At 36.2% G+C, this 18,286-nt stretch overlaps 1 protein-coding gene across 5 annotated transcripts in view; it reads right to left on the bottom strand.

Annotated features, from left to right (window-relative positions):
* Positions 1 to 961: 961 nt before the first annotated feature.
* The window catches only part of TEX9 (testis expressed 9), a 46,509-nt gene continuing 29,184 nt past the window's right edge, over positions 962 to 18,286 (bottom strand). For 4 of the 5 annotated variants that reach the window (XM_072043525.1, XM_027467148.3, XM_072043526.1 and 1 more), the window contains 9 exons: positions 18,099 to 18,169; positions 14,450 to 14,498; positions 13,306 to 13,391; positions 11,648 to 11,826; positions 10,717 to 10,799; positions 8,208 to 8,381; positions 5,415 to 5,549; positions 4,852 to 4,986; positions 962 to 1,140 (listed from right to left, as the gene is read on the bottom strand). In XM_072043525.1, coding sequence (XP_071899626.1) covers positions 1,063 to 1,140; positions 4,852 to 4,986; positions 5,415 to 5,549; positions 8,208 to 8,381; positions 10,717 to 10,799; positions 11,648 to 11,826; positions 13,306 to 13,391; positions 14,450 to 14,498; positions 18,099 to 18,169 — 990 coding nt within the window. In that variant the 3' untranslated portion in view covers positions 962 to 1,062. The remainder of the gene's footprint in view (positions 1,141 to 4,851; positions 4,987 to 5,414; positions 5,550 to 8,207; positions 8,382 to 10,716; positions 10,800 to 11,647; positions 11,827 to 13,305; positions 13,392 to 14,449; positions 14,499 to 18,098; positions 18,170 to 18,286) is intronic. The other variant, XM_038184727.2, reaches the window with a different exon arrangement.

Raw genomic sequence — 18,286 nt, 5'->3', positions numbered from 1 at the left:
CTGATGCACTATTTTTGGTTTTAATTTAAATATTTATCTATATTTGCATATAACACTATTAAAACACTACTTTAAATATTTCTCCTTAGAAATGGTACATCTGAATTACATGTTCAGTGCTAGCTCAATTTACTTTGGTGGTACAATCTAAGGGAAAGAAGTTTCGTTGTGAGGTCAGAATCACCTTATACTATTACTTGTGCACATAAACTTACTGTTTGTTTGTCGTGTTCCTATTAGGTTGCTGTGTGGGAGGAAAACATTGAAATAGCTGAGGTGTGACAAAGATTCATGCAGCCAGGACTGACCTTTATTGCTCCCATTCATTAAGGCACACAGCTCATCTACTCACATTTTTATCTAGTTCTTGATTATAACGATGACATAATAAAATCTTCAAGGAGATAGTGCCAGTAGGGCGCCTGTGAGTATGGAGCCATCACTCCTGACAGTATCCATAAGCAGCAGCTGATGGCCAGGGAAAGAGGCAAGTTTTTTTACTTTGACTAAATAAAGTAGAAATTTTGAACAATACAATTCTTTCAGATCTATAGAATCAGCCTGGACATTGAGGGGCAATTCTCAGGTATGTTTTTGCCACTCAGGCTGTAAGATGAACAACTAAAACAAGTTAATGAATGTTTTCACAGAAGAGCTGTTAATGGTTGAAAAGGACATGACATTTTTGTTAACTTGTTTCCATTGCAATAAGGAATTTTCTAAGACTAAACGCTGACTTCTCTTTGGACTGAGCATTACCTTATCTAACAAACATTTCTGAATACTAAAACAAACAAAAATGATAACAGTTCCCTTGTTGGAATCTTGCTTGCATTCTCAGTGCCTCTGCTCACCACAGAATGGACAGTTTGACTTGAAGCTTAGCAATTTGTATTTCAAGTGATACTGCAACATAAGCTAGCAGGCTTCTAAGAGTTAAATAATTTCAACATAAGCAGAATCAACAAAAAACAAATCACTGTGATTTATTAACAAACATTTTTAGTGCCAAAAGGCTGTCTCATCTGACTTGTATTTCAAACAGGTTTTTTTTTTATTGAATCAGTAATTTCCCCACTCAAGAGCTTTCATGAATTCCTCTTCAGTAAAAGAAAGCATCTTAGCAGCTTCAATGTGCATCTCGAAAGAAATAAAAGAAATCAGGATCAGAAGACAAGCCAGTGCGAATGACTAATATAAAGTCCTGCGTTACTGAGATAGCTGAAAGGGGTTTCAAATTTGTTCATATTTCCTGCAAAATTCTCAGTTTTTAGTGTAAGGATATTGCGGTTAATTTTATGCTAAATAATGCAACCTCACCTCTAGTCAAGTGGGATCAGTAGTTTTTCTTAGTTCTTTGTATTACTTTAAAAATACGTTTTAACAGGGCACGGAAATTACCAGAAAAGTGACACCTCCCGTGACCTCTAAAAAAACATCTGAGAAACTGTGTATACGTTCTTTCAAGCTGATCAATATTCAGGTAACTTTAAAGCTAAACACGTCATTGATTCATTCACAGTACTAATGCTTCTAAAATGCATGATTTAATGTTAAGTGAGTATTTTAGCAAAGGAATACAGTACCAGTAACAAAGAGCATAATCAGCATAAAACAAAGCATAACATTAATACACCTTGAGAGAGATCTGGAGCAGACTACTCTGTTATATTGCCCTGTATCTGGGGTTCATTATGGCATGTCTATATAGGATATAGCATATTATATAGGATACTTTAAATGGCACCTTGAGTGGAACAAACAGAACTTTAGAACTTATTAAAAACTTATTATTTTCTGTTTAAAAAAAATAATGTAATTGCTTGGAAGAACGTCATCCAGGTGACTGTGGAGAGAACAAGTACTAAATGGCTTACACATTTGCACAGAGCTGCCAATCAGAAAGGCACAGCAGCCAGGAAGCCCTGCAAGCTCACTGGGTTGCAGCTGCTGTCACAGCATCTAGCACAAATATGCCACATCCCCACACTGCAATAGCCTCTCTTTACTTACCAACACTGCAAGTGGCAAGGACCATGTCCTATCTAAGCAGTTCTCATTCAGAATGCACTTTTTAATAGAATAGCTATGTTTTAAAGAACAGGAAACAGGTCTGGTCTACAAGGTATCTGATTTTTTTCTCACTATACAGACACATCCTCAGTTCCAAACAACAACAAAGAAGCCTAAGCAATTCCCACTGATAGTGTAGCGCCCTCCAGCTCTGCAAAACCCAGACGAACTCCCTAATTTCCTTTTAAAACTAGGATTTTCTATGAGTTTCTCTCTTTCAAAGCAAGCAGAGAATGGTCTAAAGAGTCCAGTTTGGACACCAACACCTCCTTGCTGCCAGCTGCAACTTATCCTACTACTTTGTGTAGTTTTTCCTTTATTTTTCTTCATGTGGTAGCAGCATATCATAGCATATCCTCACCTCCAGACTATCTATACCTGCTTTGTGCATCTCACTATACATGAATACTACACCAATGACCCAAACTAGGTTTTCCTCATTAATTCAACAACAGGTTGATGTAAAATCAACCTGAAGGTCTTCTGGTGATTATGCATATGGGCCTCAGGTGAGTGTTAGTGCACTTCCCAGCTCCTGCTGCTGCCAGGTATAAAAGGCAGTGTCAGTACCATTTTCTTTCAGGTTTTTCTACTTGTTGCCTGTTCTGAAAGGTCAACAATTAACAACATCCTTTTTCTGTGAGTACATAATGTTTTTAATAACAGAAGATAAGTTGTTTTCTCTACTATCTGCAGTTCTCTTATGGTATTCATATTTTTAAAAAAATGTGTTAAGTTTCGTTTTGTTTTTTAAGTATTTTAAACTATTTTTTTTAAATGTATGGTTTATCTGATACTATGTTTCTGGCTCAGTCAAACAGAAACACTGTACCTGGACACACGTTTCAGTGACACGCATTTCATGTTCCAGAGGACAGCGAGCTAGCTCATGGAAACGATCTCTTGAGTGAATGCTACATTTTGTTGTTGGTGTTTTCAAAATAACATTAAAGAGCTAGAAAGGCCAGACAAGGCTAAGCTAGTAGTATTTCTGTTAGATGAATTCCCAAGATTTCCTCTTAATTCTGTTACTGCCAGAAAAACTTTTCTACTGCAAGTACATGAGCAGTCCCAGTTGTTCTTATTCCAACTCTCTGTACTCCTTTGTCCCGTGTTGGAGATGTATTCCAAATTCAAGGGTGTATTTCCCCACTGCAGTTCTCCGTTCTTGGTATAAGTATGTGCGTGTTGTTTTATCAAGTTGCCACTTCATACAGGGCTGTTCTTTCTCTCTGGAGGCTCAACAACTTCACAAGTGTTTACAAAGTGTCTGGTGATCACTGCAGCACTCAGAAGGGCACATATTCTACTTTCTTACTGTAAAGGCTAGTCCTTCTAAGATCCTTCTGCTCAACAAGTCGCCATTACTTGCTTTCTTTAGCTGACAGCTGTGGTTTGAGTGCAAAAAGCAGAGCCTTAACTCTATCACTGATACTTTCTTCCTACTACACTCTGCAGTTACTGGGATTGATAAAGATTTCAGCAGTGAGCAGAGTGAACCGCTCTACCAGGTTAAGAGCCTATCTAGAGAACTCTGAAGTACAGAGCTCTGCAAACCTTCCATGCAACATCAGAAGGAAAACCAATACAAGTAACAGCACGTGAACCTAACGCAGTCCTTTGAGGGAGAAGTGTGACAGAACTCTGAGACCTACATGCATTGACAGTAAGGGGAGAGACTTTCTGATTTGGGCAACATCTCTTAATGTATCTTCCTTTCAATGTAATTTGCTTTCATGAAAACCTACGGGTTCTTTCAATTTGTTCCATGAAAGCTCATTTGATAGGTGTATGCTGAAAATGTATTTGGTATTTGGACACTGCAGAGTGGATAAACGCATTTTTCAAAGTGTTTCAGGAACAGTCTTCACCAGTGATTCCATTCAACATGAATTTTTAGCAAGTATTTTACTACCTACTCTATATTCAATTTCAGCTTCACATACTAAAGAAAGCTGAAAGCAGAAGCACCTGTCCTTCTTTCTATGCCCTCAGAGAGGAAGTGAAGGAGATATTAAAAGAATATACAAACAAATGACTTCCTAAATAAGGCTAGGTGCCAGTGCCATGTAGACAGGAAACCAATGTGGCCACGTAGATGTCATTGTGACTCCAAGAATGCATGACATTCCAGCAGTTAGAGAAGGACGTAGATCAACTCCCATCCTTGACTCTAGTAAATTCACACCTAGGCTAAATACTCTTCCCCTCACCCACTCCTCTTTTTTTTTTTTTTGTGACACACAGGGAGATCTGCGCTTAGGCAGATTTGTACATGTGTACAAAGAAGCAGTATTAATTGCAAAGGATGCACTTTGAGAATCCAGGAACAATGTGAGTCTGAAATGTAATGCCTTAATCCTGGGCGGGTGCTATATTATAGCTGATGACATACAAGTAATATGCTGGAGGAAAAAACAAAAAAAAAACCTCACATGCTAAAATGGATTCTATTGATACAGCACTGCAGGGAGCTGCTGTTACAACCTGAACAATATTTATTCTTGAACATATATTCTTTGTCTCCAAGCTCGTCAGTAGTAATCTTTTTACCATAACAGGATATGTTCCAAATTAGGAATGGAGTCAATTCAAAAGAGGACCAGCTTTTACTTTAAAGAAAAACGTTGGCAACATGTGCTAATAAAAGCTGCTGTTCCTTTGTATTCCAACTTCCTGGTCTTGGGGCTCTAGCTTACATGTATGTGAGTATGTAACTTGACAACAGACAAATTCAGTTAAGAGTTATCTGAAATACAACAGCATTTGTGTCCTTACCTTTTGTCTCTTTAAAATATCAATTAACTTGAGCTGCTTTTTGAAACCTGCAATTAGCTCTCCTTTTTCTTTCTGCAGTTTCTTGTTTTCTGTTTTTAATTCTTCAATTGCTTTGAGTTCTTGGTTAACTACATCCTACCATGGGAAGAAAATGAGAAATAGATTATTCAAGTGAAGCTTTAACCAGAGAAACTTGGCATAACGTAACAAAATGACAAATAGTAGCCACAAATGACATTTCAGAAAAGCAAATGGACGCATCAAAATTAATAATGTGATTTGCCTGTGTTTTTATTAGTTGTGTATGTGTACTTCCCCCCCTTTCTAGGGACACCTATTATCCAAAAAAAAAAAGGCAAAAAAAAAATGAGATGCTATCATTTTCTTCTATGCATTTCTTCCTCCAGCAGTATCATCAGAGATAAGTTATCAAGCCCCTTGATGACTTGCTGTTAGTTACTTATGGGACAGTCTGTAAAGGACACCGTACTTCCAAAGCTATTTGTCTCACGTCAGCAATATTGAGTAATCACAAATTGAAACTTTCTTCTGAACCACTGTACCTTGTTACTTTGCTTCAGTTTATTAAGCTCCACTTTATATCTTTCTGCTTCTTCCAAGGCCCTATTTAAGCGGACCTCTGTTGCACTCTGACTGGTTGCAGCCTGCTTTTGAACACGCTTTAAATGCTCTAGTTCCTATGTAAGAAGAAAAGGTTAAAAACAAACGTTATGAATCATGGTATTTTAATGAATACCACACAACCAAGACATTTGCAGCAAGGCTCATCCCTGAGAACTTAACAGACTTCTGTGGCCTGTGAATAGAATCAAAGACCATTAATTCTACTGTTATCCCCTTTTTCCCTCCTCCTTTTAAATCCTGAAAAGTCTTTCTAAGCTCTCTTTTAGCATTCTCTTAGAGTATTGTGGAGCTGATCATGGAAGTCCACAGGATTGATACAGGAGACCACTGCTATGCCCAGTCTGAAAAATGGGGAAAAGTGCTGCCATGTTCAGGCTGTGGCAGACTTCAGAGCAGTGGCTAGTATTCGCAACTGCTTCTTTACCTCTTTTTCTCACAGCTTATCACATGTAATTACAAACTAGAAGTTAAAACAACCTACCCTAATGCCTCAGGGTAGTAACTATTTCATCTAGCAGAAAATAGTTCATCCAGTGTTTATGGCAACAATCAAAACAGTTCCCTCTTATCTCTGATGAGGGTATTTCATAGTGCTGTAAGTGGGGAAATAAGAAAAAGAGACCAAGCTGAGAAACAGAGTAATGAGATTAAAGATCAGAGAATACAGATAAAAGACAAAGTAGAAGAAATAAACAATTCTGGCAGAAAGAGCACATCTTGTCATTTGTGAAAAAGAAATAGATTTTTTTTTTTTTAAAGTGTATCAAATTTTGTGTACAGAAAAATTATTTTAAACAAACTGAGGTTGGGGGAGCGTCTTATTTTTAACCCTTTACTCTTAGGCTCTCATGTTCTGAGCAGTTGCTCCATTTCCTTAATTCCACACAAGCTCTTGTGGTGGTTACTTTAAGTAACCATCAGTTATTCAAGAAATACACTTTAGTATGCTTATATTGCACCCAGGTACACATCTAATTGACAAGTATAACCAAAAAAAAAAGATAAATTATGACTGGACTGGGTCTTTCTGGGAAGCTGGAAATCTTCTCCAAAATGGATGAAGAGGAGAGCAAGCTGCATCTCACTAACTCTTCAAAATGGTATTGGTGAATCCACCTCCCCAGCAGCTGGCAAAGATGTTGCTTCAACTTTTTTTTTTGTTGTTGCTACCCCCATCCCCCATAAAACACTTGAGAGAAGATGTTTAACATTGATTTTCTTCAAGGCAAGCCATAAAATCCCTGCACAAAGTCTTGAAAGGATTAAGAGCAAAAGTTTGATGTTTCCCTAAACTTTATATCACATTATAACTAATTTGAATTAACAAGTGGGAGAGAACATAGGGGAAATAATATTCTTCCAACCAGGCAGCAAACAGAAAATGGTGATAATGCTTATTAGATCACCTAGATGAGGGCAGATGCTTAGAAGATAAGAGTCAGGGAGACCAAAAAGCAGAAGAATGAAACAGAAATAAATTAATTACAATGTTTCAGGTAAACTGTGAAAACTTGGTGAAACTCTTTGCCTAGGTACATACAAATAAAGCAACTGGGAGATTAATGAAGTTGCTTAAATTGCTGAGAATCTAAGCAAACTTGGAATAGAGACCATATTTTGGATATGGTAGCTGTACAGCAGATGTGAATCAAATTTTAATTGCAATGGATGCATCATAAATGGTGGGATAAATTTTCTAACTGTGAATATGCAAGAACCAACATACATTTTCCTGACAGAATCAACAATCAAGGTACATACCTGAATGAACTCAAAATCTCCAAGTATCTGCGCAGAAACTACACACAAGCTTAGCACATTCTAGTTTTAAAATGCCAGGACTTCGTAACACTAAGACGAAAGAACACCTATACAGTTGCATAGTGCAGTACAATGGAGGTATAATGAGGCTTTGTTAAGCTACAGGTTGCGTTCTGCTTTCCCCACATTCCTGACTGTAACATTCCTGGTTACATTACATCCATTATACAATGCTATATGTAGTACAGGATTTTGATGTCACCCTCTCTAGCTCTCAGTAATTAAAGAAAAACACATGCTGCTCTTCGATGAAGTTCCAAACAAACAAAGCTGGATATACAGGCCATCTGCTGTAACTAGGCACGTATACAATTCTGCACATGCGGCCTGCAGGAGGAGCCAGGTTAATTTTGATACATCCAAATTGGAGTGGCTGATTTTCAAATAGTCCATTTCAAAGAATAAAGAGACATCCTTTCCTTTACCTGCAGAGGATACTAAAATGACCTGCAGTTTTTGTTGTTTTTTTTTTTTTTTAATTTATTTTTTAAAAACTTCCACCAGGTTCTGCAATTTACCACAAGAGCATCATTAATTTTTAGCAACTACAATTAAAACCAGAAAAATACAATTTCCCTGTATTTTCAAGATTTCTTTATGGCTTTGACAGCAGTCTCACAAAAGATGGCTTTGTCTCCTGCAGATCTTTCACACAATTTTAAAATACAGAATATACGATAGTAGAAACAGAAGAAAAACAATTAACAAAATGTCATTTCTTCTTTCTACAAAGTGATTAGACCATATTAAGATACATTTTCTAAGACTGTTACCAAAGATTGAAATGCTAATGAGATCTTTGGATACTAATCTGCAAAACTAGCCCGAAGAGGGTGATTCGATGCTTTTTTTCCCTTTCATGAGATAAATGAGACTAATATTTGCAATACCTTTCCTAGTGCAATGACCTCTTGTTGTAATCCTTCACTTTTTTTGTTTGCTTCTTGTGACAACATTTTGTACTTTTCATTCTGTGACTGTTGCACACTGATTGTTCGTTGCAGCCTAGTCTTTTCTTCCTCGGTATCCTTAAGACGAGACTTTAAACTCTGATTTTCATCATCCTGTTTGACAGCAATTAGCAAAAACAAAAAACAAATTAAAATGTTGCAAGGAAGCAGTAGAATATTGTGATAGTAATATTTCGTAAATAAAACTACAAGTATATATATTGTAGATATAATATTTTTTTAAATGCTGTTATTTTAAAATTTTTAGATGGTGATAGATTTCACAATGCTTTGTAGACAAACTAAAGAAACAACAGATCATGAGTTTACCAGAGCAGTACTTCAAAAAATATTTTTCTGCTCATCTAATTTTCTGCAGTCTTTAAGTTAGGACTGTCTTGTAGTAATACATAAAACATGTAGTTTCTTGTAACACAAAGGCTGTGAGAACCATCAGAATGTTACGGAATTATAAGAATAACAATGGCACATAGATATTTCATGACATTTTTGTGAGAATAGCTAAATGCACACAATTAGGAAAAAATCTAGCAAAAAGAAGGGCATATAATTACTGATAATCCATCCTTTATGTTTTAAAGGATTACCTGGTTTTGACTTAAAAGCAAGCTAATGTTCCAGGATGCATCAAGTATTCAAATCCAGGTTTCTCTCAACATAAAGTGAATCCTGTACTAGCTTCATGACCTACTGGCAATTATATCCCACATTAAGCCTTATAATTTAAAGGCATTTTACATTTATAACCTTTTAAACACTGCAAGTGAATACTAATGTAGGTTATTTCAGAGCTATGTTATGCCCTTCATTTCTTTACCAAAAACATAAGAAGGCATGCATAGAAAGTGGAGTTTCTATTAAAAAAAAAAAAATAAAAAAATCAAGAGTCTCTCCTACCCTCCCAGCCCACAGCAATACATGCTTCTCACATAGGAAATGGGTTCTTTATCTTGAGTGTTTGGTGACCATATGCACCTCAGATATTCCCATTTTTTATATTTAAAACAGGTTTCCTTATAATAATTGTACTGTGAATTGAAGCAAAACTCACAGTCTGTCTCGAGGCTTTGCAAGTATGTTCTTCCTGAGGCCTTCAGAATGTAATAAAGTTATTTTCACACCACAGAAACTACATACAGAGTCATATGGAAGCAGAAGTAGGTATGAGGTTTTCTCCTGTCATCTGCTAGAGTAACTGAACTCCATAGTATTTTTGTCATGGAATGCTGAAGTTCTATAGCTACTGACAAAATGGTGTTTAATCTGAAAGTGAAAGTGTCTTGAAAAGCTGATGTTACAGCCTTTTTCTGATCACAGCATAGACATATTAAAATGCCAAAGTAACCACATTGATAAATATTAAACATGGTCTCAAGTACAGATATAAAATATCAAAATCTAATTCCTTCTACAGATTTTCTCTAGGTACCTATCTCCAAAACAATTTTAATATCATCCTGCTTCTTAACTCTCACTCAAAACTTTGAGAGAAAAAAACATGGGTGGTTTGGCATGTGTTCTGAATGTCATCATAAATTTGGGCCTGGGGAAAAGGAGGAAAAAAACATTCTGAAGTTAAGAGACCACAGTCAACAATAATGTAATTGTAAAAAAAAAAAAAAAAAAAGGCAAGTTAGTTCAAAATCCTTGCTTGGTTCCAAATGCATGAAAAAGAGGCGATCCCTCTGGCAGACAGACAAGAACTATTTCAGGTTTTACCTTTCTAGAGGTGTTCTGAGCGTCACCTGAAAGTATATTGCCAGTGTAGATCAAAAAACTCTTTTGTAGTACACTGTAGCAGAAAGATACCAGTACAGTCTCCCCTTTCCTTAAATTCATAAGGTGATTCACTAAACGTGTAGTCCCAAATGCAGTCCTTCACAGCAAGAATGGTGTCCTGAGAATGGGACAGCCTGATTTCTATTTTGATTACAATATTCCACTGAAAGTGGATCACAAATGAGCTGTTTCCACTTTTTTTTTTTTTTCCTCCTACCAAGGACCCCCAGAGTACCTGACTAAATTTCACAAACTTAATTTACTTCTCATTCCATCCCTCTCCTTCTTTTACCCATCTCTGGGCACTACTCATCTTCCCTCTGTATATCATGGGTCTGTATTTTGACTCCTCGCAGCACCGCAGTGTCCCTACAGCTGGGGCACATCTTCAGTACTAATCATTCATTTCTGTCTCAAATTCTTCTTCATGAAGTATGCTTTAAAAGCTTATAGTTTAAGATTATGTTTATACAGAAATTACTATTCTTGATTCTTTTTTTTTTTTTTTAATAGAACCTGAGTTCTTTACTAACTGAAGAGAAAAAAAGGAAAAATAGAAAGCCTAATTAAAGATAAAGGGATTCTATTCTGATTATTTGTAAAAGGGGGATGTACTCTATTTCTACAGATAAGAAAACTCAGATCTTACCTTTTTCCTGCATTCACTCGCTAAGCTGTCCAGCTCTTCCTGCATAACATGTAGCTTGGCCTTAAGAAACCTGATTTGAGCTTCTGTGAACATAAAAATTTATTATTTAATACCCACAAGTACTCATGACTCAATGCAGAGAAGAGGCAAGACCAACATAAGAACAATTCAGTTTCATCATCTGGTTTTCAAAAACACACAATATTGACTGTTTATTAAGAGAAATAGGCAAGATAAAAGTAAGGTTTATACATAAATGTTACAAGTTTCTCATTCTTAGAGTTGCTTTAGATAGATTTTTCTTTTTTAATGACTGAACACAGCATATTCAAACTGCAAGAGGCTCTTCTCAAAATAGAAAATTACTGGAAGCTTTTGTCATACTGTACATTACAGAATGTTTTGAGTTTAAAATCAAGGAAACTACATTGCAGGGCATGCCTACATTGCAATCAATCTGTAGCTGTAATTTGTGTAGTTACACAAAAAGTAATTTCATGCTGTTCACAAGGAATTACATGTAGACTGCACAACCCTCCTAATAGATTAATACCACTCCTACGCACCAGTGCACTTTCTGTGTACACATAAACACAAGTTTAGCATCATAGGATCATGTATTTTCATTACCTGAGTGAAACGAATCAAGTTGTATCCACAAATCAACATATGTAAACATTCAAATGTCAACTCAGAAAGGAGGAGATGAGGATAAAAAAAATAAATCAGTTTTTCCTGTGGTTATTCCTATGTGATCTCATCTTTCTTTAGGACTGTATGAGAAGACAAACCTTTTTGTTTTACCATAATATAAATTAAGGACTTCAGAACTTTCCCTGTAATGTCTACTTCCCCACCCCACCCCCTAAAGAAACCATTACTAACAGTCAGGAAGTAAGAATAAAGTATGAAACCATATGAAGAAACCTACCTGCTCCAATTTCGTTTCCAACGTTTGGAATAATGTCATCATCTAGACAATCTGGCAAGCATCCTTTATCTAGTTTTTCTTCAATTTCACTTACTGTTTTTGCTAAAGAAAAATCTATGCAATCCTCCAGTACTGCAACATGATCAGCATTTTCTGCTTCCAGACTTCTTATTTCTGCACTAAAAAAAAAAATAAAAAATACACAAGCCCTAGATGTTAAATTTATAATTAAAAAAATACAAAGATATAGTATTTGCTATACCTAAAGCAACTTTGTTGCCATTGATGCATCTTAATATGAAAGAAAGCAACTTGCCATTTTCATTATGTAAAATACCTTTATTGTATTCCACATAATTACATCAGTTCATGTATTACACCATGGGGGGCAGAGAAACAATACCACTTTCTGCTAAGCTTTTAGTATGGTGTTTTTCTCATCTGACAATTTCAAAACTAAATCAGAGTAAGAGAAATAAGCAGAAGAATGTTCTTTTGGTCTAAACTACTATCTTCAGCCTTAAATTTGACTATATCTTCCCCACGCTGTTAACTTCTCCAACTTGGTTCTCTCTACCTACATTCCCACCTTACTGCCACAACTCATATATGATTATGCCTGGGTAGGAAACTTTGTTAATCCTTACAGTTGCATACCAGAGCCTTTAATGACATTGATGAACGCAACATACATGACACAGCTGCTACAGAGGCTATCTCCTCAGCTTTCTTTTATAAAACAATGACATTAGTTCCCACATCATGTGAAGCTCCTAAATCTTACTCTAATGTATCCTTATTACAACGCAGCCTCAAAACCCATGCCAGTTCACTTCTCCCACAACTCTGCGTTCATCTTAAAGGTTCTCTACCTGCACAGCTCTGTTTCTAAACCTCATGAGATGGTGCCATCACGACAGCCTCACCTGAGCCAAAGAGGAACAAATTATCCACAAGTGACTTCTAAAGCCTAAAAGATAATACTGGCCTGTGCTAATTTCACATTGTGCCATCTTGCAGACAGTTTTCATCCTATTTTCTGAGTCTGTATTTTCTCTTGTAGCCGCTTTCATTTGCCCCCAAGATTTCTGTCATGACTTTTCTACTTTTCTTTTGTCCAGATCTCGAATTTTTGGTTATATGACCTCAAATTTGCTGTCTACAGAGCTGAAGCTTTTCAGCACTCGGTGAAAACCCCTGAAAGCTTTGATACTATTACCAACTCTTGTCCCATAAGCCCATGATTCACAAAAATAGCAGGGACCCTAGATAGCATCACGTATCTGATCACTAATCAGCCTGCAGCACCAAAGTGTGCTCTCTCTCTAGTTGCCCCAGGTCTATCTCCCACAAGTGTGCTCATTAGGCATCCATTCACTGAAGGAGTTAGCAGCTTAACTGTTAGCCTTGAGAAGTGGTTGGGCAGAAAGCAACAGTTTAATTGTCATAATCTGCTGTTTGGGAATGATTTCAGGTGCTCCATGCAAGTAAACAGAGACAGCTACACGGTGGAGCTGACCACAGAAGAAACAGTTTGGTGCCTCTGTGTGATAAACCTATACACAGCAGCATATATGAATAAAAATAACCTGCAAGACAAAATCAGCAATTAAATATTTTATTATAAGCAAAAAAAAAAAAAGAGATACATAATATACCTTGAAGTTGTTCTTTTCCCCTTACTTCCAGAATATGGTCTATTCTGAGCCATGGGCGCGGAAGCACATTTCTTCTTGTTTAGTGGCTACAAAATTTTCCAGAAAGCAGTGATTTTAATCAGAAATTACTACTTGCTAGTATGTTTTTGTTTGTTTTCCCCTCCTTTTTCATATAGGAAAGTATCCCTGAATTTGAGTGAGAATGATTTTCAAAGCCTCACAATCTCAGGAGAGCACCAAATCTCTTCAGTTTTATTTGTACTAGTGCTTATCTTGCATGTTTTATGTCCATACGCCCAAACTATAACACGTCCAATAGTTACTTGCCTGTGGGACCTCTTTCAGACATACTCATAATAAATGAATGCATAAGCAAGGCTTTCAAATATTATTGAGACATTATTTGTCAACAGACTGCATTTCTTTGGACAGTGCTTATTATGGTTTCAATTTTTTTTTTTTAGAAGTGTTATTTTAATGTTATAAATTCCCTGTAGAAAAAAAAAAAAAGATTAACAATATTTTCTTACTTTCGTCCAAGCAAATAATCTTCCAAAATTAGTTTTCTCTACTGTATAAATGACTGAAATCATTATAATCATAAATCTACTGTATAAATGACTGAAAACAACATTTTGGAAACTTTAGCTCACCTCCTAAAAGACTCAATGTAAATTGGAGGCTTTTGAGCTTTTAGTTTGTTCCTAATCTCAATCCCCTTTTTCCACTTTATTTCCCTTGCTTTAAGTTATTTTGACTATTAGTTTATTAGTACAACTAGAAAACTGCAGCACTGCCTCTAATACTATCCTGAGCAAGGAAGACATGAAATTAGGTTCTAATATTTTGCACTTAGAATTGTTAAATTGATGTTCAAAGCACTGAACACTTCCATGAAGTGACAGATATGCTTTACAGAAGAGAAACTTAAAGAAATTAAATGTGGTAGAAGTCCACCTAGCTACAAGTGGCACTGCGGAAAAAAAATACTGGAAATGCTGGTCCATCTGTCCCTGCAGCACTCAGGTTTGAACATCATTTTTCTTCGGCTTCACACCCATTTAAGTCCCCTGTGTTGCACAATCTCAAAAACATAACTGATACGTGGAAGAGAAATGAACCAGGATAATTTTGACATTGATACCTTGGTATGTGAGTGTGTAAGACACGAAACTTCAGGAAAGAGTGGATCTCTGCAGGAACAAAAAAAGAAAATACACCGAATGCGTATATAAAACCATTTTAGGATAAAACTCCACCACCATCTGAATGAGGAGAGTAATGTTTTATATACCTACAATCAGCAATATGTAGGAACATCTACCAAGTTCAATCATCAGCTCACTCGCATTCTGTCATTCCATTCTGTCTCACTCGCCACGTAAATCACCTGGCGAGCCTGAGATGTTTATTCCAGTATGGTCTCCAACATAACAGTTTATTTATGTACTGCAATCTGAATCTCATCTCTTGCCATTCAGGTGACTGCAGCAAACACGGGGTTGTTTGATCCATGATTCCCTGCACCAGGGAGTACTTTGCCAGCTTGTGGAGCGTTAACAGCTTCAACAGCTGGACTGACAAACCATTATCAAAGATCACCAACAGTTCAGTGACTCACACACTTACCTGATATTCAAGCCTCTGAATTAAAGCAAAGAAAATGATGATATAAATCAGTGTCCTCTACATCCTAGGAGAGAGTGCCATAGTATGCTTAGATCGACTGTTGTTAAGTCAATGGACAGTGACTGTCAAGTGAATAAGAGATGGGAGTAATTTATACCAAAAAAAAAAAAAAAAAGCCTCAGAATTTTGTCTGAAATGCATATTACAAATACTGTATCCATTTTGCAGATAAAAACCAGGAATGAAAGAGCAGCTTTCTTATCTGCTTATTTGGCTGGAAACCATACTTCTTAGCAACTAAACTTCAGGTTAAATGATTATTTTAAAATCTCTTGGAAGCAAGAATAAAGTATTAGCACGCTATATGCTATTAACTTCAAGTTTCTTGTCATACATATAATTTATTTTTAGCATCTGAGTTCTGTAGATCTGTATTAATGTACTGAAAGATGACTTTTTAATCACCTCTTACAACTTCTAGCTATTCAATTAACATGCAAGCTTATAAAAAGATAAATAAAAATATATGTAACAAAACTTAAAATCTAGGCACATCAAGTCACCTCAATGATTTGGCTCAGCAGATTTGAGCAAATATTTACATCTTGTCTTTACAAATTTTAGACACCCATCAGTCATCAGCAAGAATTATCTGCACAAAGCTCCAGATTAATCAAAAAATCATCTGTGCGGTTGGCAACAGACTTCAAGAATAGGCTGATTAGTTTTTGTCTGTTTACCCTATTTTCCTCATGCCTCCCTCCTATTGGCTAGTTTCAGGAGTGTGTGGAAGGTGAGGATTTTCTGCCACAGAAATAAGTTGCATATTATTCTGAAAAATATGAAAATCCAGCACTTGATGCTGAGGAAAACAATATTCTTCTTTCCATCCATAGACTAATTTGATCCTACCATTTCTGCTGTCTCACAGCTGCCTTCACAAGACAAAAATGTAAAACAAAAGCCTCATTGTTCACTGAATTCCTCAAACTCATTTAATTTTTTTTTTTCTTTTTGCACACAGATGACAATACATTTTTAAAGCCTTGTAATACATTTCTATAGTTGGTAAGTGAAATTAATGTTTAAAATCTGAAAAGGTATACAAGTAAACAGCCGGGCGATTGTGGTGACACTGAAACAGAAGCTAATGGTTAACAATTCCATCTCGGCATGTAAATACGAGGTGCATGTGCATGAGCAAACCCTTTGTTTGCTAATCCTATTCCAAGCCTATAGCGTGCCTGCCCATGCGCATACAGATCCCAGCGCCATGAGCCTGGCAATGCGCTGAAGAGTGAAAGTGTAAACAAGAGCTGATTTCAATGCAGTGTCTCTGGAGCGGCTTTGTCTCCATGTTATTCGAGTTTCTCTGCAAAAATTAAGCTATAAAATCCTGAACGACTTATTTTTAAAACACATGCTGACTTAGAGAGTGGCTTAAATATTTTTACCTTTTCTTTTTAACTTTTCTTACTATTTTTTTTGCACTTAACCTGTCTTTTTTTTTCTGATTCTATTTCCTTCTTTGCTTCAACGTTTGCCCCTCTTTCCAGTTGCTTTAGCGTTCATTCTCCATAAAGCAAACAATGAAACTGGTTTCAAAATTATCTTAAGTGCTTCCTTTAGATTTGTGGCATATTTGCTTGCATAATTTTGGAAAAAAATATATTAAATACTTGGAGCTAATCTAATTGAATGGCCTCAATGTTCACTCATGGATGATCAGTGTGCCCAATTCTTTGCACACATTTCTATTTTTTTTTTCCCACTACACCATGGGATTTCAATTCTTCTCTTACATAAATGTTTACTAGAACACAGACTGTGGTTGTTTTAAGACCTATTAATTTACGTAAGTAATTGGTAGATTAGCTGCTACTCTGATGTGCTAATTGCCAACATTTTCCTAATTATTTCAGCACTTCCATTTATTTCAAATGCATACAATCATAGCTGTTAACTCTCTTTGTCAGGCTGATTCCTCTGATCACATTACCTTATAAAACAGCCCTATAACCAAACTCTGGTTTGAAGTTCCTAAAAATCTTCTGTCCAGTAGTCAAAATCCATCCAGCAGAACACAAAACTAAAGAAAGATCTAGAGTAAATTTGCAAAGCACAGCTATACTGATAATACATGTGGTTTTTGTTTTCTTCCTCACCTCCACAACTGACGCACACAGCCTCAAAACGGCTCAGGAATAATCATAATTACAGCAGTGAAGTTTTTTGCTGGTGTAGTCAGGCTTCCATCACAGACTCGTAGTCATTCATTTTTTGTGTACTGAAAAGCTTTCTTATGGTCATTGAAAACTTTTTTTCACTTTTACTTTGCACAAAAGTAATTAATTGATCATCTCTAGAAGACTTTCATATATACTACTTCAAAACCATTTCCCAACTGCAGCTTAACATTTGAAACAGCTTGTAGTCTGAACCTTGTATCTTTTTAGGAATCTGCCAGCTCAGATCTTTGATTAAACTGCATATTAGTGTATCTCAAATCCACCCACTTTGTGTGTTATCAATATACAATCCCTTGAACAACTGAGTAAATAATAATGTCCCTGAACATCTAAGTAAATATTGTCGGTATCCAGTCTAGAGGTAACAAATTTGAACATACAGGCCAAAACCTCCAGCTGTGCCCAATTCATACAGACCAAAGGCATGTGGGCCTCAGAAGTGTAATGATATCCAAATACCAGAGGGTGGCAGCTGAAGGTTTGTCTATCTTCATTTTTTGTGTTGTTTTTTATCACACACTTCCTGTCCCACAAGCATTTAAGCCAAGTTAAATTAGAAGGAAGAGAACCAGCATTTCTTTGTTTTATCAGCTGAACTGGTTACAAAATATCTACTGCTCAGTGTCTACTGGTTTGCATTGTAAAGAAAACTGCTACTTTTGCTCCTACTTTTACAGATGTCAGAGCTACTTAGCCTCCTAGATAGAGTATTTCAGCAAAATTAAGACCTCCTTGAAAACACAAGGAATAGTTGTTTAGTATCAATTATTTCAAATAGCATAAAATCCAGACTCCACTAATACAGTATGCTGCAAAAATAAGACAAAACTGGAGCACAAATAGGGCAAGTCAAGGTGTGCAGATCATGGCCAAAGATTCGCCATGAATTATACAAAGCAATTGTAAAGCACATACCTCTGTCTGTCATCTTCATGTAACTGAGTTTGTACTGAAATTGGTCTAGATAGTGTCTCCTGTTGGCTTTTCTTTATTAAAAAGAAAAAAAAAAAAAAAGACAGTATAAATCATTAAAGATTAAATATAAATTCTTAAATCACAGATCACAACTATACTCTATGGAAAAAAATGGAAACTTTAATCTA

This window comes from Anas platyrhynchos, chromosome 11 (assembly GCF_047663525.1).
Source record: "Anas platyrhynchos isolate ZD024472 breed Pekin duck chromosome 11, IASCAAS_PekinDuck_T2T, whole genome shotgun sequence".
Lineage (NCBI taxonomy): Eukaryota > Metazoa > Chordata > Aves > Anseriformes > Anatidae > Anas > Anas platyrhynchos.
This window is presented reverse-complemented; position numbering and strand designations above follow the sequence as displayed.